The sequence below is a fragment of the Excalfactoria chinensis genome, chromosome 5, assembly GCF_039878825.1.
Source record: "Excalfactoria chinensis isolate bCotChi1 chromosome 5, bCotChi1.hap2, whole genome shotgun sequence".
Classification (NCBI taxonomy): Eukaryota; Metazoa; Chordata; class Aves; order Galliformes; family Phasianidae; genus Excalfactoria; species Excalfactoria chinensis.
Window position 1 is genome coordinate 27,967,087 of NC_092829.1, and position 27,199 is coordinate 27,994,285.

Sequence of the window (27,199 nt, forward strand, 5' to 3'; positions counted from 1 at the left end):
CTAGCTGACCAACCAGGCCTGTAAGTTTGCAATCTGTGGCACTAATTCCTATTGGATCCCTAAAGAATCACCCTACTTGTATACAGCAGGACTAAATACTGAAGTCATTACTTTTAACATATTTGTTATTGACCCTGACAATTAGATAGTATGCACCTTCAGCAAGTTCACAAATAAAAAATTTGGAAGAATGGCTGACTCAAAGATCTCAGCAGGAGTGAAAAAAGGGGCATACGGGAATCTCACATAGTTCAGCAAAGGGAAATACAAAGTTATGCACCTACGGAGGAATAATCCCAGGTATCAGCATATGCTGAGGTTCAGCTGGCTGGAAAGCATTTTTGCAGAGAACCTTAGGGTCCTGGTGAACTGCAAGCTGAGCATTAGTGCCAGCTGAACAAGAACACCAGCAACACACCTATGTGGCAAAAAAAGGTCAGTAGTGTCCCAGGCTGCATTATTAGGAGTTTTACCAGTAGGTGAGGAAGAAGATCCTTCTTTCTATCTACTCATCACCAGCGAGGCTGCATCTAAAGAAGAGTGTCCAGTTCTAGGCACCTCAGTATGAAAAAAACAGACACGCTGAAGGGAGTCCAGTGAAGGGCTAAGAAGATGATTAATGAACAGGGGCATCTCTCATAAGAGGAGATGCTGGCAGAGCTGGGACTCTTCAGTCTGGAGGAGAGAGGGCTAAAAGGAATGATTCTTACCAATATGTAAAGCATCTAATGGGAGGGAACACAGAAGACAACACAAAGCTCTTCTTAATGGTGTCCCGTAACAAGGAGTAATGGGCACAAGTTTCAAATGCAGTGCCATCTAGATCAGGAAGCACTTCTTTAGTGCACAAATGATGGAGCATTGGAACAGGTTTTCCAGAGAGACTGCAGTGACTCCATCCTTGAAAATATTCAAAACTTGTCTGGACACAGTCCTCTGCAAGTTGTTCTGGGTGACACTGCTTAAACATGGGATTGGGCCAGATGAAAAGATCCACTTCAATTTAAACAATCCCAGGATTCTGTGATTAATTCTCATGTTTTATGAGATCTTCAAAGAACACAGATTCTGAATAAGCTGCATGTAGTGAAGCAGTGCGCTCAATGTATATTAGTTTCATTTGAATTACCTATGAGAAACTATGCATCATGCTTCCATGTGATCCATATGCAAACATACCTCATGAAGTACATACTAGTTATGGACAGAATGCTGTGCTGCTTTTAAAATGCTAATAAGCAATTCAGCAAACCACTTCAATTACAGAAGTTATTTATAAACCCTTCCCTTCCTTGTAAAAGGAACATCAAAAACAACATAATATAATCTGTCTCCTATTATAAGAGCCTTCACAGTTTTGTTTATATGAAACTTCTATGAAACTACATTTTCCAAAACCATGGCTCAAGAACAACACAAGGTCTTGTTATTAAATTTCTCATACTGACATTTCCATCACTTTAGAGTCACTTAAACTGGGAAAAGCAAAATTAAAATTCAAGTTGTAACTCTATATTCATAGGTTTTGCTACCTTCATTAAGTATCTAGGATAAAGTGTTGCCTTTGTCCTATTTTTCGATTACAAGTCATTAAGCATTAGTATTGCAGATAGTTACTTTTTTGTGGCTAATGCTAATACAGACAAGCAAATCGAAAATCTAAAGCTACTCGCATGGTATGTCAGTCTGCTACTTTAACACTGGAAATTTAAATAGATGTGGAGAACTAAGACTGTAACAGTTATATTTGTAGTACCATAGTACTACAGCTATGGAAGTAGGCTATATTTGTTTACACTACAAACAAATGAACCCAGGAAAATGTTAGGGGATACTGAAAGTCAAAAGAATTAGAACAACCTTCAAAGCACAGTTATGAAAACTACTCCTCCAGCCGCTACTGTGTGAAGCACCAATATAAACTTTAAAATACTTATCATTCCCTTAAAAATCTTTGAAGATTAAAATACAAGGTTTCTTGATCTCAGACCAATTTAAGAACACCTACTCAAGTATTTATCCATATTACAGTAAAGTCTTTTATAAGTTGAAGTACATTTATTGTATTTTAAGTCTGTAAAATGGATCTCCCAAAGGTCACCATTAGCAGTTGGCACATTTTCAAACAGCAGTACATAATTTTTGACAACCATGCAAAATTGCCAGAACACTTATTGTCAATTTTGTCCACAGAAGCCTATCATCTAATGGAAATCGAGTTGCTGCCATAAAATTCTCATTGGCATTAACAAGTAAACAAAACATCTTCCATCTAACCACCAGCTGAGATAGGTGCAGTTACTGTTATGTCCAGAATATATCACAAAGAGCTCCTGGGCATTTATCTTCCTACTCAGCTAAATTTAAAAAAAAAAAAAAAAAAAAAAAAAAAAAAAAAAAAAAACCACAAGTCTGAAGATTTGTATTTAACAACCTCTTTTTTTTTTTTTTGGTCAAAATATGCACTGGAACTTCTAAAAACTTCTAAAAACTACCTTTATCTCCTTCCCTTCTTTTCTCAGCCGCTACAAAATTCATAGAATATCCGCAATTGGAAGAGAATCCCAAAGATCATTTGAGTCCGACTCCACAGAAAATCACTCTAAATTTAAACTTGCGTCTGAGAATGTTGTCCAAATGCCATTTGAACTCTGGCAGGCTTAGATTTGTGACAACTGCCCTGGGGGATTTGTTTCAGGGTCCGATCAACGTCTGGTAAAGAACCTTTTCTTAATATCTTATCTGAATTGAGATTGAGATTCCATGTGTTGTCATACTGACTTCATGGCTCATCAGCAATAGTAGAATGTACATCGACACATGGAAATATCCTAATGATTATAGATTCTTTCACATCCTTTCCTATAAAAGTTAATCATAACAACCTGTTGTGCTCCACTTGCTTTGTAATACTCCATTCCCATTCTCCACTCTAGACAAGGTCTGACTCCCATCCAAGCCTATTCAAGCTCCCCTTCCTCAGTTTCTTCTACCCTCTGTTTTGCTTCCTGTTTAACTCTCAACTAAACCTAAGTAATGCTCTACAAGCTCTGATTCCTCATGCAAATTAATTCACTGCTTAAAAATGATGAATGACTCCCATCAACTTCTGTTTTAAGCCAGTACCAGAAGCATCATCTCTGAGTTTGTATGTGCAGCTGGGGTACTTGAGATCTAATGATTCTTTGGTGACAGCAGGTGTGGTCTCTCTCCCCATCTATTCTGTCTCTTAGTAGCAGAGTTAAAGATCTTCCCTCACACTAGCTTTTGTTTCCATCAGATGACTAGTGAACCATTCTGCTTACTAAACCAGCAGAAATTACTCACTTCTCTCCTTGCTGGCCTAGTTTTCAACTTGTTTAGTGATCTGATTCTAATTAGCAAAAAGACAAACGAACAGCAGTCTTGTTCCAATGAGGCAGTGAATTGTGAGAAAGGAGGCCTTTGCTGGGAGAGGGGAAGGTAACAGAATGGAGCTCTCCTTTTCAGTGTCACAGGCTCAGACATCTTGCCTGGTACTAACCTTACTTACTCAGTTCTACTCATGTTAGCTTCAGTTTCTTTTGAGAGTTAATCACCTTTTCCCCATGTTCTCCTTGATATCAAAAAAGGAGTGAATCCTCATTGGCTAGAAAATTGAGGTGACACCATTCACTCCATTACTTCTTCCTTTCACCATTTTTTCTTTCTTTTTAACTTTTTACAAAGCAACACTAACATATATGAAGTAAGCACCGTGAATGACCTATTCCAGTATCTTCAGCTGACTCAAAGCATGGTCACCATCCTGGAATAATGAGATGTCTTCGCTGACTTGCCTAAATTCATAGACGCTATGACATAGCCAGAAATTTTTAAGTTTCCTGTTCTGAGTCAAACTACTAAGAATACCACTGATCTTCCTCCTCTTTCAGATAATACTCAGTAAGACAGCATGTTGGTGACAACCTGTAATAATAAAATGGTTCTGAAAATTTTCTCCCTAGATTTATCTATCAGCACATACAATTAGAGAGAAAAGCATAGTTGGGAACAGCAAGCTTTCAAATTATTTTTCACTCAAACACATATTCAGATGTATTGAGGATGGTTTCAAAATCTAGCCTGTTTACTCCAGGACTAGAAAAGGATAATGAGTTTCTATATTACAGCAGGAAGAGCTTTCTACACAAACCAGGACTTCAGATTTGCAACTGTATATCTTGATGTTATTTATATTGCCTAAACTTGAAGATGCTTCATTTTTGCCTTGCTGTACTATGGTCTATTACTTACATCAGCTTACAAAAGAGTAGTACAACCAATGCTTCGTAAATAAGAACAATTTGACTCCCACCTCAGAAAATGGAAAGAGATACCATCCCACATCCAAAGACATCTACAATCCCGCATGTAGCGGTACAGTAGGAATCTTTTCCTTCGAGATACAGATTTCTTGACACATGGGTAATAAAACTGGCAAGTTGTAATAGTATTGTTTGTTTCCTTTTCTTGTACTACATCTTTTAGAAAGTTGCACTGATAAATGATATCTATGCTGATGTTGTAAGCTAACTGTGAACAATAACTAGTGTTGTTGTAATTAAAGGCTAAACCAGCTCACCAAAAGATATGATCAACACCAGAAACAACAAAATGAATAGGACAAAGAGCAACAGGATTCAAGGAAGAAGGGAAACAAAAACGTAACACCTATCTTTTTTGCTAACAATGTGTTTACACCAGCTTTGTCAACCCTCCAAACAACACTTTAACTTAGCCTTGAGCATAGCAAGAATTACAAAGCAACTTCCAGCTGCAGCAGGCGTAAAGACACGTATCATAAGCTGTATTCAACACCCTTTAACTAAGGTAATATTTCCACATTCTTATACACCTCTTTCTCCTCGAGCCTTGTCCTCCCATCTGTTTTAACCTGCAACTTTCTACAACTCATCTTGCACCAGCAGATACTTTTAGGCCTGACTGTGAGGCAATTCAGGTAATCTCTCAGAAGTTTAACACAAAAAAAGGGAGAGACCAATTTTTTGTGTCATTTTAGTAAACTGGATTAGACCCAAATTGGCTACGAAGGGAAGTATTGTCAGGAGTGCAAAGATGTTTCACATAAGAAGCTCAAGTCTAAACAGATATCAAGAAATAGAAGGTTATTTTTTGTCATGTCTCAGAGTTTCCCTTTCAATTTGAGAGTAAAGAAAATTATCATAACTGTCCTGAAAACTGTTAAGGTTTCAGATTAGGACCCCTTTCTCATTTATAGATAAGTGTCATCACTTTGCACTGTCAGTCCTCCCTGTAATGCACACAGACCAGCCTAACCACACCCAGACCACTACAGAGTTAAATCCTCCAGCTTTCCCATTTCTCAGAAAACATTGATATATATGTCAAAATTCTAGCCAATAAAGATAGATATATGGTCTACTACCTAGCTTTGCCTTTTTATATTCACAGTAAGTATTTATGCCAACACCTGCACACTCAAATGCATTGTAACCTGACCCCTGATGCAGTCCTTTTAAAAGCAAAACCTTGTTGTCACATTAACCTCTTAGAGCTAAATGATCACACCAGTCCTATACTTCAGGCAACATAAATTAGCTTGCTCATGCAATATTCTATCACTTAATCTAAACAAACTGGACAATAAAAGTTATGACAACATTTTGGCAGATGAGAACCCAGGAATAGCAGAAACATTTTACAGAGAAAAATATCTATTTTTAAAAGTTATCTTAGCTATTGTGTTAGGATATATTTCTGAGTACATTCAAAGTTCATGTGTAGTTAATAAGAGAAATACTACAGCTCAGTATTTCCTCTCTGTGTACCTGTTTAACTTTGGTTAATAGGTCACATTCATTAACAATAGCACTGAATAAAATAAGATTAAAAAAATCTGAAAGCAAATCTTACATAATTATGTAAGTTATGTTTTTAAAAGTCACCAGTTTTTCCAGTCAGTTCTTAAGTAGTGAAAAATACTTTCATTGAAACCATTATTAAAGGTTGGTATTAAAATATAATAATAATAAAATTCCTCTGATATTTTCATGGATAGTCAATTCTATTAGTTTTTAAATACATAAAATAGGACTGACCTGCACAGAAATTCTGCTGTGTCTGAGTAGTTAGTCTCTCTCGTAGAGTGTGCTTTTCAAAGTGCCCTGCAGTTGCATTCTGATATAAGCACGGTTGTCTGATGGCAAATCCCAGTTCTCCAGGTTCAGAAAATTTCAGATAAAATGGTGGCTCCAAATCATTGAAAGAGAGGTTTATAGCATTGTGCCTCCCACTGCAGTAGTCACCAAACATAGGTTCGCCTTCCGAGTTCTGTGCAGGTAATGGGAGAATCCGATGATGCAGCTGCGGGCTAGGCAGTCTTGAAGATAATGGAGAAGGAATAGGTGACATTTGTTTGTGTGTATTAGATAGCGGATAGGAATTACTAAAAACATTACTCACTGCTACTAACGAGGGTGAATGCAGCTTTTTCTCTTCCAGCTTATTACTTGTCTGTGAAAAATCAGGATCTTCATTTATAGGCAGGTTCAGAAATAAATGCTTGTTGCCTCCCCAGGATAACGTGGTTCTTTTCTCATATATTGAGCCTGGCAGGTTTCTGTCTACTCTTGTAATTTGTTTCAGTCTCTTCCATTCTGCAGCTTCATCTAAACTGTCACTCTGTATAACTTTCAGAAGAGCTTTATTGACTGCTCCCACAAGGTTGCATGACTCATCGGTAATGTGCACTCTCTCTGCTTTGTACTTCAAAACAGAGTCGTCTTGCTCCTCTTCCTGCAGCACACTGCTTTTAGAGTATCCAGCAGTTTCATCTGCTGAATATCTATCAGTTCTTGATATAAACTCATTATGTACTGTTCTGAGAACAGGAGAAACCATTTCTTTGTGAAAATCAGATAATGACTCTGCATGAGTTTTTGCAGATTTTCTATCACAAGCTTCTGAATCCTGTACTTCAGCAGCAATTCCAAATCCTGGTTTCTCCTTTGGTTTCTCCTTGTGTACCTTGTCATCTTTAAAGACCTTAGCAACTGCAGATTTGCTTAAATTCTCTAGGTTGTTAGATAGATTGTCCCAAGATGGTTTTACCAACATGATTCTCTGCTGTATGTTTATAACTTCAGGAATGCATTCTGCATTATCCAATAGTTCAACTGCAACATTATCACTGTTGTCTTTTGATACAGAACTTGCTAAGTCAACATCCAGTTTCAGAGCTTTGTTGCTTTCAAGAAGATACCCCTCTTTTATCTCACTTGCTGTTTGTATACCAACATCTGGTGATAAATAGTCTTTACCTTTTACTTTTACACAACTGGAACTGGGAAAACTCCTAGTAGAAAATTGCCTTGCAGGGCACATCTTCTCATTACCCATTTGCATTCCTCGTCGCCTCAGTAAAGAAGGATGTTGTTCATATAGCTTATTTCTCCCTTTCCAGTGCCTGAATTCATCAAAGCTCTCTTTTCTTCTATATTTCTTCATTTTCTTGCTATTTAATTTGTCTCTCTTTGCAGAATCCAGAATGAACTCCTGATGATATGCAGAACTGGAATAATCATCACATTTAAGTTTTGTGACTTCAGAAACAGCCTGTTCCTTTTCCTCCTGACATCCTGTGTTAAGGCCTAGAATATGACGTGATCTCAGAAGACTGGATAACAGTTTTTCCTTTTCAGCAGTTAGTCTGTACAACTCAGTGAGAATGTCTTTCGTTGTAGTTTGCTTGAAAATAATATCTCTGCAGCTTTCATATGGCTGTTCTCTCATCTCCAATCTCTCTTGTACTTTATAGCAACTACAAAAACGTTTACTGGTTCTGTCCAGAGTCACACAGCCCCTGTAAGTAAATCCTCTGACTTTTCCCTCTGGAAGATAGAAGCTGATGTAACAAAGCTCCATTATGGGTTTGTGCAATTGAAGGGTAGTATGTGTGCCTTCCATTATGCTTGCCAAAGTAGTCATTCATTTAAATTATGTACTAAGTGTATCAAAGCTTTCATGACATAGCATGTGAGGCAGAAAATGGACAGAAGGCATCTGAGTAATCTTCAACAATAACATTGTCTGCTGGAAAAAAAAAAAAAATTAAAAAGCCTGTCAAACTTGGTTATGGCAAATTTAGTATGACAAATAACAAACCCACAGTAGCATAATATTCTCATTTGTTGTTTTTCTGTTTTGTTGACTCTGACACACATTTTTACCTTAAAAACATCACAAACCATGATATTGCTGAAACTCAAATTGACTCAAATATGAGTCAATCTTCCTCCTATACATCACAGCTATCTGTAGGGTTCTCTTCTATAAAACCATAAGATGTTCAATAAAACACCCAGTTCAAAGAGTGTTTACTGTTCAGTGCTGAAACCTACAGCCCTCTCTGTTAAAAGTTAACTTACTGTTATACATTTGATTAAAGGAAGCACTCAAGCATATATGGCACTGTTTATGTTGAGTTGAAAAGCAACATAACACCATTAAAGTGTAATCAGCTCCTGCTACTTATTGTACAGCAGGAAAAAATAAAAATAAAAATGAATAAGATGAAAATTGACTTCTCATAGTTATCAGCCAAACTGTTCTGACATCAACAAAAGTTTCAAGAAAAAGAATGACCTGGGTTGGAAAGGACCTCGGGGATCATGAAGTGTTTACTTTGTTAGTGTACTCAGAAAAGACCCATCAAATAAGGTATAAACCTATTTTGATTCAAAATTCAACAGTGTAATTGTATTACTACAAGCAAGGTTTGCTGAGCCTTGTTATTTTCCTCCCTCTGCATTGCACTGTATTTTCTTACTAAAGACTGAATTCTGCTTACATTCTTTTGATATACATATATATTTTATAAAAGTTAGTTTACTCTGAGATCTTAATTGGCTTTTCATCAAGGAGGAACGCTGCAATCATAATTCAAGTGGGGAAGTCTGCAATCACTACGAACTGCATAAGTGCCAGGAAAAGAACTTAAGCTCAGCAGCAAAACCTGCAGCACACAAAGCTAGGGAGCACCCACTCTAAGTCTTCCCTTTGTTGTAAGTTCCAATAATCACAGTTCCACTTTAAAAACAGTACAGCAGAAACTACTGTCACTTCAAAACAGTCAACCTTAGCCTCAGACAACACTAAGTAAAAGAAGCTGCCACATTACCATGTCACATTTTGGTTTCATGTACTTTCTCAACATACAAATACTGTACCAGTTTGTAGTGTGTATCAAGTCACATACAAAACAGCACTAATAACTTTATCATGAGTCCATATCACCAAATCCTAATCTAATCCAAAAACAAGTGGCATTTACCCAAAACATCGTATCCTGTCAACAAATATACACATCTGTAGATTTAAAGCATTTCATCTAATTACAGTATTCTTTGAATTTCTATTTCTTTTGAGTAAAAGAGTAAGTTTCCATTTACCTCATGCTGGTGAATACATATCTGCTTAATCCTTGAAGGGAGAGCCTAAGGAGAAAGCCTAACAATAAGAAAGATCTCCAACAGATGAGCTTTTTAATTCTGTTTACCAGCACCCTGTAAAGTGGCATTCAGCAACATACGAAGATATCGGAAAGTATAGGACAGGTAGAAAATCTTCAGTCATTAAATCTGTTGAAAATAGTCATTACTCCATAGATATTCAACACTCTCTTAGAAATCTCTCATTGACTCATTGCCTGATTTTGACATACTGACAAGGTTAAGTACTGCTAAAAAGTGTGGCTTCACTTCTTGTTCTTGTCTCCAGCTGCACACATCTGCAGCTTCTCTGGAGTAGAGCTGAGCAATCATACAGCCACAGGGTGTCTCACTAGCAGATACATCCTTGAGTAGTTCTGCATATAAAAATAACCATCAAAGTACAATTTCTCGTCACTGGAGATCTCTCTCTAGTTTACTCTCCACACAAGTAGTAGGGAACAAACCTTACGGTAGCATTCTACTAATACGTCAACTTAGCCATAGCACTAAATTGTTCCTTGAGTCATTTAGTGTGGTGAGCTACATCAAATATGATCTAGTTTACCTGCGGATATTTTCATAAATGAATACTCAGTAGCCTCAGCTAATGAATGCTGAGTCAGTTTTTACTTACAGGAGAACTTTATGGAAAAACAGAATTTCACAGGAGTAGCTGGGCAGGCAGATAGATGGTAGAGTCCATATTTTGGTTCACCAGCAACATACAGTGGTTAAACTAGGAAGCAGAATCATTAACTGAGAAAAACAAAACAAAAAAAAGTAAATAAGATTTTTCCAAATATACATTGTTTATAATAGATTATGGAAAATATTATCATTTCAGAGACTATTCAATAGTAAGTAATAATCTTACTATAATTCCTTTGTTTCAGAATTATAAAAAATTTGTTTTTAAAAATAGAAGTTCCCCACCATAAATCAACACAAATCCTGCCAAATATTTTCAGCAGTACTCTTACTAAGTTCCTTCCTTCAGATTTTTGCAGCATTCACTTGAGCCAAGTGATTCCCAACCCATTTTATCTACAGTAATACCCAAATATAGCTGTAAGTTATTGGAAATGCAAAGTAATTTGTGAAAGTAGATTTTTTCCTGTTCATACTTGAGTTGTGCACTAATACACTTTTTGATTTTATTTCCAGAAAAAAAGCTATCCCTCCAAAAGGAAAATCAGACTGACATGAAATTTCTCATCCTTCTGCAGCCTACTTCAATTCAGCAAAGCAATATGTTGCTTTTTCTGACACAACTGCGTCATCAAATTAAAAAAAGAAAAGATGACACAGTGCATCCTCATGACTACTAAAGATGTGTTGACAGAGTTCAACAACATGATAGGACATACCAGTCCAAAAATCTGTTTGAGAAAGGTAATTTGCAACAAATTACCAAATGAAATTTCTATAATAAGCTCTCCCATTTGAATGCATAAGAGTAGTGAACAAGAATTCTGCAATAGATAATTGAACTATGAAAAACTCTGAATGTACTAAGCAGTAGATCAGTAGACATTAGGGAAAGAGCAAAGGCAAACTGTATGCATACACCAGTAAAACCACTCTTAACATGATAACAGCCTGTTTGAAATACAATGTTATTTGATTCAGACACTGTATACTATGAAACAATATCCCTCCACACTTTTTGCACTGCTCCTCCAGCTTTGTTTGCAAGAAATAACTGCCTTTATTTTGTCTTTGAACTGAGATTTTCCTTAGGGGGGGAAAAAATAGAAAAAAAAATTCAAAGAGGCAATATTTTCCCACTGAATATTGCAGCTAAAATAACTGAAGTATCACAGTGCTATAACTGAAAATAGAATATGAATATAAACCAGTCTTACTATTTTATAAGGAAAAGCAAGTTTATTTCACAGCATAGGTGAAGTAAGAATCTTCATTTTACACTACACGTGACACTACCCAAACTTTGTTGCAAACATCAGCACTGACCCTCATATCTCTTTGAAACAAAACATATGGAGCTAACTGAGAACAGACTTAACAGCAACCAGGTCTAGTGGAAGGTGATCCTACTCGTGGGTAGGATGGGGGCTGGAACTAGGTGATCTTTAAGTCCCCTTCCTACCCAACCCATTCTATGATGCTACCTCAGAGCATCAAGCTGTGCTCCAGGCCCAGGACCAGCAGTCCAGCACAGGAATATCAATTAATTTCTACTTTTTTTAGAAAAAATTAGAATCATTTTAATGATACTCCAGGCCACATTTTCCTCACTTATGCATAAGGAAAATTACAATGTGTTAAGAATAAATACCTCAAATTTAGAAAGGTCAAGGTACCAAATACAATATTATCATGGCAACTTGACTTGTGCTGACAGCAGATCTAGAACATAAATGCATGAACAGTAATGGTTCAATGGGATTAAAACGTTTTTATAAACAAAAAATAACCCAGAATCTCCCTGCTGGTAAGAAAGGAGTATTCTTACAGATCTGGAAATTAAAATGAACGTTGTGACTATTTCAACTATTTTAAATTAAATTTAAGACATTTAAAATAAATACAGAGCTTATTCCTCAAAAATAGTATTAAATGGATATTCTGTGATTCATTATTTATACATTAGAGTAAGATGTATACACTATACATACACACACTTTAATAGCTCTCCCCTGCAACTTTTTGTGCCTAAGATGAATACTCTCAAAATAAGTCATGTAAATTAAAAGTGAAAACCATTCCTGCATATATGGATAGAGGCATGTGGCTGACATTCAGCTGAATTCACATAGCAATGTAAAAATTAATTACAGGCAAGAAGAAACTTTTTTTTTGCCTCAGGAAACAGAGGTCTTAAAAGCTGTACAGATACTAGTCAGCTGATTTTCAAGTAATAAACAAGACAAAAACCACACTATCTGAACAGCCTTTACATAGCTATACTTGTAAGTCTAAAAATGTAAGCTTTACATATTTCAATAGAAAAACACAATAGAATTAAGGCACAGAAATTGACATAAATAGCAAACAATAACATATAATTGCAAGATCATACTTGCATGTTTTAGACTTGGATCATAAACTTTACACATTACTCTCCTATATACCAATTTTAACCCAAGTTAATAATATCTGTAAAAAATATTTTGTATGGAATACATGACCCTGAGTAGGCTATATGGGATACTAGTGGATTACTTCCACTTCTGGCAGCACGTTCAGGCTATAGAACAAAAAAACATAAACGAGAAATTTTTTAATACAAGAATTATCTTCTTGTTAACTCTCCCAGGCAAGAACTGCATCTTCTGTATTACGTGATAGCTTGGATAACTGATAGATAATATTAGTCAATAGTTTTTTTTAGGTAATATCTTTAACATTAGAATATGGCAGCTTATAAGTTACTTCTCTAAAACTATTAACATGCAAAACTTTTGAACTTCTTTATATCCCATTTCATTTTAAACTACTTTTAGTTTTACCTTTCAGATATACTCTGGAAATCATGTTGTATTATTGTGGAGTAAAATATAAAAGAATATACAAGCATATTTTACTGTATGAATATCAGCTAAAGGAACTGAGTTAGTAAGATGATTGCTTGAAATAGCTCACCATTTATTGTATCGTCTCTCATATTTAATTTTGCTAAACCAAGACATCAGATTTGAATTTATGTGATCTCCATGCTTGGTAATACACAGCCTTTCAAATTGAAGGTCTTTCACCAAATTCACTTTCAAATACACATTCTGAACTTTAAACCTAATAGAGTATGTAAGGAAAGCCAAAGAGAAGAAAGCTAAAAGGCTAAAGTGCAGCCAATCTTTAAGGTATTTCATGAACAAGGAAAAGAATTCTAGATGCAAAGGCCTGTACCAACTGCAAAAGAAGATGCATATTCTCAGGGAGCTACAGTAGTGAAGACAGAGGAGAAACAGAATTAAAAATAATGATAGCAACAATTGCCAGTGATGTTTTAGACATATAAAAGATCCCCTGCTTAAAATCCAGCAAGGTTTAAATACATCTTTCCCCACAAGAAGTGATCAAAGACTCCGTCCCAGGCAAAATTCTTACAACAATCTTCTGAATTATTTTGCAAGTCATAACCCATTTAACTATGCACATTCCAAAATATTTCATAAAATTATGCAAACTTTGACAATAAACTCAGAACTCTTAAACTTTTTGCCCATGCCCAAAGTTCAGTGATCTTGAAATCACTTTAGCCTTAAAGAACTTTAGGTTGGTATGAAAGCAACCTTCATCATCCAAGCTTTGAAATCCTTGGCTAAACTGGGATGAAATGGGATGTAATGACTTTCAATGACCACTTCTTTGAAGTCTATCAACAGAAAAACGCACTTCCAGAAATAGAAATAAGTTCTAAATTCCTTTTAAACATTATTAATCAGACAAAATAGTTTCCATAGATACTCCAAGTGACTCTATCTACAGCAACAAGACAAACTTCATGACAAAAAAAAAAAAAAAAGAAAGAAAAGAAAAGAAAATCCCAAATCACTAAAAGATTTAAACACAGTATTTTGGTGCAATGAAATAAAAAAAATAAATAAACAAAAAATGCAACAGGATAAAAATAATGACTTTGAGAAAAACATTGGCTTAAATCTTTATGGATTAAATACACATTTGCCTTCAAGACTTCACTAATACCAATTAAAATAATTTGTAAATGGCATGACTTTAAATGGAGGACAGATGCACTTTAATATTAAGACTTCTCAGCTCTTATATAAATTTCTAAGGGCATAGCAGAGCAAAATACACATGGCCTTCTGGAGATACAAATCTTTCTGTTATGACTAAATAAAATTGGATTTAAAAATCAAGCTGCATGTCCAAACTAATGATCAGAAGTTCAGCCTTCCAAGGAAAGGAAAGAAGTGGCATTACCTATGTGAAGAAGGGATAATCACATGGATGACAATTAATGCTATGTGTTTTATGCACTTTATTTCCCTCTTTGGGAACAGAAATGCTGATATTCACTATTCATGTTGTAATTCTGACAATATCTATGGCAGAGGGTTAATCTGAAAAAGATATCATAAAATTACATAAGGCTTTATATGGCTATGACAGAAAGGGAAAAAAACAAAACACTTCCTTCAGAATATGAAGCAGCTTCCCCATTACAGACAGCTCTGGGCTCTACAGGCTCCACTATTACTGAGGATGGTTGAGTAAAACAAATCTTTCAGCATTCAAATATCCTATCTGTATGTCAACAACAACTGCAAGGACTGATTTATTTATTTATTTGTGCTTGATCATTAAAAGAATAATGCAGTGCATCCACAATTACTTGTTTGCTGACAGAGAAAAAGGGGGGATATTAGTCTTTTGGAAAACAAATTAAAAAGTCCCACAGCCTTCATAGCCCAGGCAAAGCTGGCCCTTCGCTGTATTTGTATCCTGAGAAATGTCTATATGAAGCTGATGCATGTATCTATTCAGAATAAATGTTAATGATCTCTCAGCATTCTGTCTGGTGCTTACCTAAAGCCTCCACAAAACGAAAGTCTTCCCTGGCCTCTAGTTGCTAAGCTTTCTCAAAGAGATTTTCTTCATTTTAACAACTTCCTCTAGCAATAAGCTATTTTCTTACCTGAATATCATTAACAGTTTAAGTGAACAAGCATTGATCAAGAAAACCTGTATACACCAGAGGGGAGGAAAAAAAAAAAAAAAAAAAAAAAAAAAAGTAGAGATCTGTAGTATTAATTCAAATTATTTACCAACTTTGAAGTAGTCCTTAAGAAACTGGAAAGAAAACTTCAGATTCCTGGAAATACCTGTCTATGCAAGATAATTACCTCTGCAGAGGTAATTAACTTTTACCCATAGTACTTCTTTAGCCTTATCCTAACAACTTGCAAAATATTAAGAAAACATTCACTTGTTGCTCACTACTTACTACGTGATTGTCACCTATTACTATGTAGCTGTGTAAGTCGAACACCAAAACATACAGAGAAGCATGCATGTACATGGCACTTCAACGAGATAAGTTCCAGTCAAATAAAATCTGCTTTCCATTGTTGAAAAAACACTTCACAGGATGGTTTGCTTTTGTAGCAAACTGCAACTCTTTGTCCCTAGACACTCTGTCTGCAGTCATTCAAATTAAGTTAATGATGCTACATTTTGACAGTTCATTTAAAACATAAAAAGCACTTCTACTCTCCATTTAATCCGAAGTGACTGCAGCTCTGTTACGATTACACTTGGGGAGACAAAGACCATCAGACAAAACAGTGGGACAACCAGGACAATTCCCAGACCCAACCTGTCAACTGGATGATATTAATAATTTTTATCCAGAACGTCACTTTTCAACATATAAAAGGTATTTGCAAATACCATTGTACAAATGCATTCTAATGCAGGGTAAGAGTTGAGTAGCCTTATCTGCAACGTCGACTCCCATAAGCTTTACAGCATACAGTAACAGATTGTCCAAATGCTCTACATATTAATCACGTGTTTCCCTACACATCTGCCTTCCTGAGTGCATGGAAGGATTTGCACCCAACAAACACTGCAGTAAGAGCAATCCACATTTCCCACCTCATCAAATCCATTCCACGCATTTGACTAGAAGAAATCTAGCATGCCAATTTAAGAGTTACTCTGGGGTGGAGGGAATAACCTAGGAAAAACTTACATCCATAGCGCTGACAAGAAAGGAACAGGGAGTAAAACAGCAGACTTTAAGACTGTGAGGCAAACTGAGGTCCCAGCTTCTGAGCAACTGCAAAAGCTATTTATAAATAAGCAGAGAGCAGGCAAGCAAGAGATGCTAATGAAGACTGGGCAGCTCCGTTCCCTGCAGTCTCGAGTTAGTGTTTTTTAAAACCCGTCCGATGACCGCAGAGGAAGGCACTGACGTGAACCGAACAAAGCGCTAGCGAGGAGCGAACGAGAGTATTACCTTGCGCGGAGCAGTGCCGTCTTCGGATGCAGCGGGGGCGGGCGCAGAGAGGACAGAGCTGCCGAGCAGCGGCACGGCTGCGTCTGCCCCGCGCTATCCTCGGCCGCCCCCTCCTCCTCTCCGCCTTCTCCTCCGCCCCTCGCTGACCGTAGCCGCCGCGGCGCACGTCGGCCTCCCGCAGACGCGGCCCCGCACTGGAGCCCCCGGCAGGCGCCTGGTGAGAGCCCGTTCTCAGAGGGGGCCTGCCCCCTGCGGGAGAGCGGCTGCCGGCCGAAGGCTATTCCCGGATCTCCGCAAAGCGCCTTTGCTACGCCGTCTCGTCTTGGCGCTTGATGTGTCAGAAAGATTCTCTGACGAAGTCTGTGTTTCCCGGAGAGCTAACACATCGAGGCTTCAGCCCGGTTATTTTTGTCATAAAGTGCCTTTGCATAATCCATCGAATCTGTTCTTCTGGAACAGCATCACTGCCAATCATGTAACTACCACTTACTCCAGTAATTGCAGCACAACCCTTAAGTAAACCAGACATTGCTCCAAATGCAACACGAGCAAACTAGGATTCCTATCCTGTCCTCCTAAGCGCTGCTTGAAGAAGCAAAGCACACAGCGCCTGGTTTCCTGACTACCTCATAAAGCAGCTAGCTATTTTAAAGTGCAGAATTTTAGGTGGAGCAAGGGAAAAACCTAATTTGTTGGTCAGAAGATTAGTTTCCTACTAGAAAACCTTCCTGCAGTTTTCATGGAAAATATTCCATTCCAGAGGGCACCAGAGAAGAAGGGCTTTTGCAACTACATCCTCAGATAAAAGTTGGGACAATTCAGAAGTAACAGAGTTAAGGTTAAAACACTTCTAGCAGACACAACTAAGGGGGGGGGGGAGTGTTCTGATTCTCATTCGGATTTAAGAATTATTTCCAATGGTAAAACATCACAAAAAATAACTCTTTGCACAGTAACTGCCTGCTAAAACTGCCCCACTTGGTTCTGCTGAGCTCATTAATATACACAGGACATTTTAATAAATGCTTTACTTAACTCACTGTACATATCTTTCATAAAATGTGTTACTTAAAAGAAGTTATCCACCTCTACTTAACGCTCTGGAGATCTTCAGGTCTCTGTCACTTCAGGTCAATTGTAGCACCAAAAGGAATCCACTTGAAATCTTCAGCTCAGTTTTCTCCTTTTTACCTGTTTTTTTTTCTGATCATCAGCTGATTTCCCATAGCGAAATATGAGCTTTGACATGTGAGACATGTCTTCAGCCTAGGGAATGGAAAAAGAAAAAAAACCCTGACTGAAAGTAAAGCTTTCCCTTATGGTGCCTAGTATTTTCAGACAGAGATTAACAATTACTTTGTTAGTAACTTCCCTTTTTGCAAGCATGTGGTCTACATCAAGACAGAGTTCACAGAAAGCAACCAACATGAAACGATTATGTCAGGCTGCAATGTAGGGCACACTGAGAGCAAAACCTAATCTCTGAGAGGTTTCCACTTCATCTGCACTCAGCTGCATAATCAGCTTTTCATCTTGTCATAGGATAAATGCAACCTGCCTTCTGCTTCATTTACCCTATATAGAACTCTAGCATAGGTTTGTACAAAGCAAGCAGTAAGAGCTCACTTAAATATATCTGGAAAGGAACTTTTAACAATTCAGTTATTAAAGGAGCTGAAGAGGTCAGAAGTCATCTATTTGCAAGTTCATACTCTAATTAAAATTGAAAGCTATTCACTTCTTCTTGTATGCAAAGCGAGCCTCATTTATAGATGAAATAATCCTTATTTTCAGCTACCTTTACTTTTCATAACCTCTGACTTGATAGACTGTAAGTAGCAGTAGCGGCTGCTTAAACATTTCAGGAGCTTTTACAACTGTAAAACTCCAAATAACCTAAGTTGTTGAACAAACCTAATAGGTATGATCATGATCACTTGTTTCAGTTCTAGTTCAGCTGAATGCAAGGCAAGAGATGACCTTCATGGAACAAGGGGATGAGTAGCAACCTCCTGTTCAGACAACTCCCTTGTTTGGAGAAGAATAACCAGAAAATATAGTTCATCAGTAGATGAAATAATCATACTCCAAAAATGTTCCAAAATGCAATGCACTTCAGCATAACAGGGGTGTAAGATTCCAGATTTTCAACTTAACACTTTGAACTCTTAAATTCAGGCCAGTAATTTGAACGCTTTATGGCATAGTATTTGGATGATGTGCTTTTATTTTTATATGGGAAAGCCTATTATACATGCCAAGTACTCTGTATTCTTCATTTCTCCCACATCAAATCCCCTTTGTGTCTTGTTCTTCAATCCACACCATCCCATGCCTTGAAGTAGCAATATGAACATTGAGTTCATTTGATTCGTAATTTGAGGAATGCTATAAGCACTACTTTTTTAAGGTAATGATACCTGCTCCCATACCAGTATTCTTCTATCAGAAACTCAGAAGAGATTCTGTTCAGTTATACTGAGAATGATTTGTGAAATTTTATGGAATCTCTAACAAGATCAATTACAATGCTGGCATAACTGAACAGCAGGAAAAATTAAATCATCTAAAGTTCTTTTAGGAGCCTTGGCAATAGCTGAGTAAGGTAGACTTAGTACATAGGAATCTTGAAAACTGTGAAATACTTTTAGATCCTCAGAAGGGATGTAAAAAACACAGGTCAAGTAATATTGATTTTAAGACCTGGATTCCTCTGTATCCTCATACAGATAACAAAAAGTAATTGCTCTATTAATGCAAGCCACATAGGTGCAAATATACTGACAGTTATGAAATAGAGTGGATGGATATACCTAAATACATACACAGATACATTTAATCAGACAGCTTTTTTTCTCTGAAATATGAATTATACTGCATTGCATTATTTTCCCCAGAAATTCTTGGCCCACTTTCAGCTATTGCGTAGTTATTACTGTTTATATTAGCAATACATTTGCTGTGCATTAACATCCAAGTTTTTATCTTAATGAGAAATGCAAACTTGCCATTTGAAAATATATAATCAGCAGTGAAACACCACATCTAATTGTTTAGTTCTCCTAAACAATCTTTAGCCAAAATGGCTTTCTGTCCAATTAATAAGTATGGATCCTAAAAGGACAGCAGAAGCAAATCCTTGAAGTCCTCAAACTTCAGATTATATCACACTCTGCAGTACTGCCAACTCTTGCTATTATATGACCTGGTTTTGGACAGGAGGAGAGCCAATGTTTTAACAAAAGTAAATGAGTGTGGACAAATCTTGAGAATGAGGTGAAAAATGACCAGTCTCCAAAAGCAATGCAGAAAAGCTCTCTACAGATAAACACATATCTACATGAGTAACAAATGGTAATTGATTCAGTTTGCATATATGAAATAGATATAAGAACATTAAATTAAAAGCACAATCATGATACACTGAAAGTTTACATTCAAAATAAAGGCTAAATGAAAAACAGCACAAAGTGCTGATGGAGTCCCCTGGTTTCCATGTCCCACTCAGCACACAAAACTACAGACTGATATGATCAGTTACACAGCAGTTCAGATTTGTCTCTGATATAATACTTTTCCTACTTGACTACATTCTGAAAATTTAATATTTAAAACTTGAGAGAGAAAATGACAAGACACTAAAACAGTAATAGAAGTTTACATAACAAACCCATGCTTCTGTTAATAAGAATCATTTACCAGTTCAGTATAATAAATAAGAATACATCAAAATTAACTGCATTATTTCTACGTATATCACATGCTCAAAACACATTTTTAACAAAATACAGTTTAGTGCCAGTTACAATTATGTAGAACCAATAAGGCGCTCTTTAAGAATTCATTGGGGATAGAAATGTAACACATGGACAAACTAAGTAAAACAGCTGTGCTTTTTCTGAATTGTGGGTCTCAGCAGAGTTGTGTGAAAATAATTAGCAAATAAATTCAGATCCATGCAATGCCTCTTGAAACCTCTCTGAAAATAAGCAAACTTAATTCAAACTATTCTTGGTAAACTGACAGTACTTTACAGAAGTTAATTAAACTATTTATTGCCTTGGGAGAACCCTTTTCATTCCTGGGAAAGTCAAGGAATGTGAAAGGTAAAGTTGTTTGCCTAAGGTTATAGCAAGTTAAGTTGTACAGAAAAAGAAAGCACGCAAAAGTTCTTATCACATCTAATTCACCACACATTTCATGAAGCTGAACTACCTCTTCCTACATGGTACAGGGAAAAAAAAAAATCTCAGCTGCTACTAAGTCTAAAATATTATTAGATATGAAAGCCACTACTTCAAACATTTTTCTTTATGTCCCAGTTTTTGAATGAGGAATCACATTCAGCTGCTCCACAGACAAATATTTGTAAGAAAAATACAGATAATCTCGCATGATTTAATCACATGAACTGGTGCTGCCCCTTCATAAATTGATGAGTTTGGCTCCAATGCACATGAAAACATTTATCTTCTATTAGATGTTCTTTCCATCACATTATAGCATTAGAATAGTAATAATGGTAAGGTGGCAAAGCACTACACTACAGCAAATGAGGACAAGCCTAAACACAGCAGCCACAGATGCAGAAATGAAGAAAATGTGCTTACCCTTGGAAAGCCTCAGATAGGCAAGGATCTCCAGCAAGATACACCCAGCTCCACTTCCAAATCTTCAATGAGGTCTGGGAAGGGACAGATCCTGGCTCCACCCCTTCCACTCAGGTGCATTGTATGCACCTGAACTCCACTGGGTTGGCCCTGCCTTCCCATCAGGTGCTCAGTCACAGATTCAAGCCATAACTTGCATTTCCACTAGAGATAGCTAGGGAAGAAAAAAAAAAAAAAAGCCTCTTCCTTTCTATAGCTCCATGAACTTGTCAGAATCAAGAAAGACAGAATTAAAGGAAAATAGTAAAAGAAACAAAAAAAGGTGAAAATACTTGTTAATAAAAAAATATATTTCCATGATGTAAAAAGAAAAAAAAAAAGTATTTTTGATATAAAATACAATTTTATAAAAAACACATTTCATATAAAATTATGTAAACCAAACAAAATACATATTTAAATATATTCATATAATTTATGTACAGCATATATTTGGCAGTAAGATGCACAAGAGCAGCAGGCCCCAGGATCTCCCAGGATCTAAAGAAAAGGGAAATGCAAAAGCAAAACTATGTGTGAACTTGTATGTGCAAGTTGCAAAAAATAAGTCATGATTCAAAATTCCTGTAAGGAATTCTTCCTTTCAATCTGAAGTAAAGCAACAATATCTAAATCCATGATTGCAGATGCATCAGTCATATCACTTCTACAAAACTTTGCACATTTTCACTTACCAGCAGATTTTTAAAAAAAAATAAATAAAATCTATGTACTGTTCCAAATCCACAGTTCGCTGCCTCTTCATCAGCACTGAAAACGATCCTTGGCAGCAGAAGTTTGAGATAGATACATCTAAAGGACCACTTATAACTGTAGCCCTTGAGCTGTCACATGAACAGACATCACATGATCCTCTTCCCACTGATCATGAACCATCTCAAACATAGCTCAGTTTCTCATTTGCCTCAAGGAAAGTTACTCCAGACCATTGCTGGTTTCAAGCATCAGCCTTTTGATACTACTTCTTTTGTTTTTCCCCGTAAGTTCTCACAAAGTTCTACATAGCCAAAGAAAAGAGATTCATTTTTATTTTGAAGATGTTTACACATTATGTTCACTAAAATTTCTACTGTAGGAATGATATTGCTCCTGATTTCAATACATAATGCATACAAGAAAAATCAAGTTCGGTAGTATTAACTAGAAATCCTAAAAGTAAGCTAGTCTCCAATTCTCATTCTATCAATGTAGACTCAATTTGCAATATACACAGGCTGCTCTGAAAGTAATGCCTCCTATTTAACTATGTTGGCCTGATACATCAGAGGTGAATATTGGTGGTGTGGCAGTGAAGTACCTTCCCAACAATACTCCATTACATTTTGTTGTGTGACAAATGACAGCAGAGAAGCAGTCTGACAAAATAGTGTCTGACATGGAACTGCAAAGGAAGCAAGGATGTATAATGAAATTCACACACTCAGAACAAATGCCACCCATAGACAATCATCGATATTTGCTGAATGTTTATGGAGACTAAACAGTCCATGTGAGCACAGTGAGGATGTAGGTGATGCATTTCAGCACTGACAACTGTGACAGTAGGTCACCTCTTCCAGTGCAAATTTTCTGATCACAGCATTCAAGCTCTTGTTCATTGTTGGGAAAACTGAACATCTAATGGTGGTGAACACTGAAAAAAATAGTGTTTTGTAGACAATAATTTGCCCTATTATGCAATAGTGTTATTGTGCTCTTTGTACGTGTTGTAGTTTACATGTAAACAATAGAAGACATTACTTGGAGTGACTTACATATTTAATTCCAAATATTATACATATCCATGCTATTGTGTCTAGGCATTTCATAAAATGAAAACAACAGTGAGCACCTCTTCACAATGCCATTACTGATTTCATTTTGTGGTCTTGAACACTTACCTTTTGAACTAGCCATTCTCCCATCAACAAAGACAAATAAATCTTCTATGTTTTACCATTAATACTAACCCTTTAGCGTGAAAAGCACTGGAATTATTTAGTTACCATGAATTAAATAATCTTCAAGTCTTCTTTCTGCTCACATACAACATATGCATTCCAGCACCTATTCATTCCATTAAAAAATCAGAATGGTAAAATACCATCATCTGTTATGTGGTGATCAACAACAGATCAGTAAACCAGATTGTAAAAAAAAAAAAAATAAATCTTTTTAAATAATACTTCTAATGTAATCTGTTGATCAACATACTACACAGTATTCACATTTAGGAAAAAAAAAAAAAAAAAAAAAAATCACACTAAAGTCTTGCTTTAAAGTGCAGTATTTCTTCCCTGAAATGGGATTTAACTGATTAGGTTAAATTTGAAGATGGTTGGCAAGGATACACTGTGTTTATGAGCAGTTAAAATTGTATAATAAAACCAAGTATTAAAGATTAATCAAAAAATATTGTAGATGACTGTCTTTTCCTCTCTAACAAGTTAATTTAAATATGAGTACATAGAAGTAGTGAAAACAATATTAAAGGCCTGTTCATTTAATTTCTAAACCTTGCGAACAAAGAACTGAGTTCTTCAAATCAAAATGGCATATTGCCATTTTCAAGTCATAAAACTTCAACTCTTAATTATGGAATGATAGAATACAGAATGAAAGTTTGGGTAGAATAGTCAAAAAGATTTTCATGCTCTTTACTTATATACAAGAAGCAAGGCCACTGAGAAATCTTAAATTATCAGAAGAAAAAAACTCTTCTCTACTCCAAGGTATTTTGGAGGTGTTAGGCACCTGTTCACTCCAGCAACTTTGAATGTGTATGTCTGACATGTTTTTCATCTACCTAACTCCTTATTTTTCCATCAAAACATTAACTTTATTCATCTCTTGATGTTACCATTTATCTATCTTTCCACAATGTACAGGCTGCTATTTATAATCAGCTTAGCAAAAAATAAAAATAAAAAAATCACATACATTGCTGTGTATGCAGCTAGTTCTGAATTTTAAACTGTCAGTAATTACTGAGAACAGAGGATTAGAGTCCATTACAACAAACTACTGTGGATACATTGATGGGTATTGAATACCAATGAAAAATTAATGCCATTTAATTTCAGCACAAGTTATTAGGTCACTGTTGTTTTTCATATGAGATGCAAAACTGAATATAAGAGCTTTAACAGCATTAGCCTATATATTAAAAGGAAAAGTTGCAGAGAAAACACAAGGCTATTAGAATGTTCTTACACTGTTATACAAGCTACGATGGATTTAATTCTAGTCACAGAACAGCTTAGATTGGAAACAGTCACAAGAATTATCTTGTTCCAACCCTACTGCCATGGGTGGCACTGCTGGATAAAGTTGGCCTTGGGCACCTCCAGAGTTCAGACATCCACAGCTTCTCTGGGCAACCAGTTTCAGTGCCTCATCACTGAGTGAAAAATTGCCCCTAAAATCTAATATAACTCTCCCCTCTTTTAGTTTAAAGCCCTTCACCCTTGTTCTGTTGCTATTAATTATGTAAAACATCTGTATCCTTGCTTCTTTTTAGTAATACAGATATAAGATATAATCACCTTTCAAGTTATGGAAGGCTATCTTAAGGTCACCCCAAAACCTTCTCTTGCCCAGGTCAAACATGCCCAACTCCCTCAGCCCATCTTCATAGGAGAGACATTCCAGCCCTCTGATAACTTTTGTGCCTTTTCTCTGGACCTGCTCCAACAGCTCTGTCTTTTTTGTGCTGGAACACAAGAGTACTCTAATGTTACTGAATAAGAAATGACTGCAAATGCTTAAGGCTTCACAGAACAAAGCTGACTCTGTAAACTCCTTAACACAACTAAGAAACAAGTGAAGAAGACAGTAGATAATCTGAGCTTTAAGCCTGCTACAAAGAGACCATTCTACTATAGTTCCTCTTACTCAGAAAAACAGCTGAATAGTAAATGATTGGAACTAGGTGTATAGATATAAATATTTAATTCCTTCATGTGTTGTGGGAAAGTTTTGTTAGTAAGTTGTACTCTAGAAAAAGAAATTAGATCTTACTTATATAATTATTTCTTATTATCCTTCACCTTAGAAAGACACTTAAATAACAACTTACGTGAGAAAAATATTAGATAGATAGAACTAATGCTACCCAAAATGAATAAACACAAGTTGCTTGTCTCTTGTTATGTCTCCAACATTGCCTAGAAGCTAAAGAGAACTAATGTTAATTGACTATGTTAATAATGCTTTGTCAGTTCCTGCCATAAATCAGCACATTGTGGGGAAAATGAAATCCCAGAAATTAAGACAGGTAAAAAAAATATGAGGAACTACAGAGGAAAGAAGAAAGAATAACACATGTTAAGCCATCAACTGTATTTTCCTAATTTGTTAATATAGTATAGAATTTCTTAATAAGCAACTATAGAATAAATCCACATTAACACTACACAAAACAGCTCTTAAAACAATTACACAGCAAGTCTTTTTTCTTATCTAAGCCATGCATATTTCAGTGCAACTGAGTACTGAGACAGAAAACCTACAAATAAGAGTACCTCAAAACAAAAAAATTAAAATAGAGCAGTAACTGAAATGCTTCCAACAAATAATACATACCCAGGGATCCTCAAGAAATGCATCATACAAACACAAATATTTTTAAAATCACTAAGTAGCAATCGGACAAATCAATATAATCACACAAAAGTACAATAACAGAAAAAGGAGCACAACAGAAAGATATTACAGATGAAAAGAAGATTGCTCACCTGTATCAGAAGAGTCTACAATCACAGGAGAAAGCTTCACCAAGAAGGGATCTCCAGAAAAGAGACCCTTCCTCTGTGTCAGTCAGCCCTTATATGAGGTCTAAGAGAGGTGCAGCCAGGCTCCATCCCTTCCAGTCACACAGGTGAACTTCCTTCACCTGTGCTCCCAGGGCTGACCGGGTCCTTTCACCAGATGCTCAATCAGTTGCTTAGGTCATGACTCAGCAATTCCCATACACGTTGATAGAATTAAAAAAAGTTTTGCAACTTAAAAAAATAAAAATAAAAAGCAGACAATTTGATGTGGCCACAATTTTTATCTTTTTTTCTTTCATTAGAGTTATTGAAATTGTAGGGAAGAATGCTTTCACTGTACAAGTGGCTAACAATTTCAAGTCTCCTATAAAGATAATATTAAGTTCTCATATAAAATAAATCTAGAAACAAGGGAATGAAAGTACAAGGGCTATTCTGAAAATAATGCTTCTTATTTTATGTTTGCTCATGATATCAGAAGTATATATTGGTGATATCACAGTAGAGGATGAGCTTTCCAACCAATATTCCCTTACATTTTTGTTGCTGTGTGACAGATGGCAGCAGAGGGGCAGTTTGACAAAATGGCATCTGACATGGAAGTGTGTATGAAGCAATAGTATGGAATCTAATTCCTATCATGTGGAAAAAAACTGTGCCCACTGACATTCATCAACACTTAATGAAAGCTTACAGAGACCAAACAGTGAGATGGTCGGTGGTGTATTTCAGCAGTGACTACTATGACAGTGGGTCACCTCTTCTAGTGCAGATCTTTATGAGCACAGCATTCAGGCACTTGTTCATCACTATTGAAAATGCTTAGCTAATGATGGAAGCTATGTTGAAAGCCAGTGTTTTGTAGTTGATAATTTGCGTGATCAAATAATGTCATTGTGCTCTTTGTATCTATTGTAGTTTCTGTGTAAAATAAATAGGAGGCATTACTTTCAGAGTGATCTACTGTATAGGAAATTGGTAATCACAGCCTGAACCTCTGATTAACCAGCTGAGGCAAGTGTCGGGTCAGCTGGGGGAGCACAGGTGAAGGTGATTCAGCTGTGCCCCATGGAAGGGCTGGAGCTTGACTCCACCTCTCCTAGACTTCATTTAAGAGCTGACCACCACCACAACAACATCTCTTTTGGAGATTCCTCCTTTGTGGAGTTTGGGTGACCAGCCTCATTGTTTTCAATCTAGGTTAAAGGCATCAGAATTGGTGAGTTTTTCCTATACATAACCTTTGGTTATCCATTACACCACCATTCTTATAATATTTCTTACTCTACGCCTATGTATCTATGTATACTGCCCTTCCTCTAACACAGAAGT

General features: G+C 36.4%; 1 protein-coding gene and 1 long non-coding RNA gene across 2 annotated transcripts; both read right to left on the reverse strand.

Annotated features, from left to right (window-relative positions):
• Window positions 1–1,014: 1,014 nt before the first annotated feature.
• Window positions 1,015–16,573, reverse strand: LOC140252948 (formin-1-like). The gene is made up of 4 exons (XM_072338207.1): window positions 16,447–16,573; window positions 10,129–10,250; window positions 6,102–8,094; window positions 1,015–1,050 (listed from the first exon to the last, which is right to left on the reverse strand). Exons 3-4 carry the CDS (start codon window positions 7,987–7,989, stop codon window positions 1,028–1,030), a joined length of 1,911 nt encoding a protein of 636 aa, XP_072194308.1. The 5' UTR covers window positions 7,990–8,094; window positions 10,129–10,250; window positions 16,447–16,573; the 3' UTR covers window positions 1,015–1,027.
• A 982-nt stretch (window positions 16,574–17,555) lies between these two features.
• LOC140252411 (uncharacterized) lies at window positions 17,556–25,886 on the reverse strand. The gene is made up of 3 exons (XR_011903649.1): window positions 25,832–25,886; window positions 21,057–21,270; window positions 17,556–17,712 (listed from the first exon to the last, which is right to left on the reverse strand). It is a non-coding gene; the product is annotated as an uncharacterized lncRNA (long non-coding RNA).
• Window positions 25,887–27,199: the final 1,313 nt, after the last annotated feature.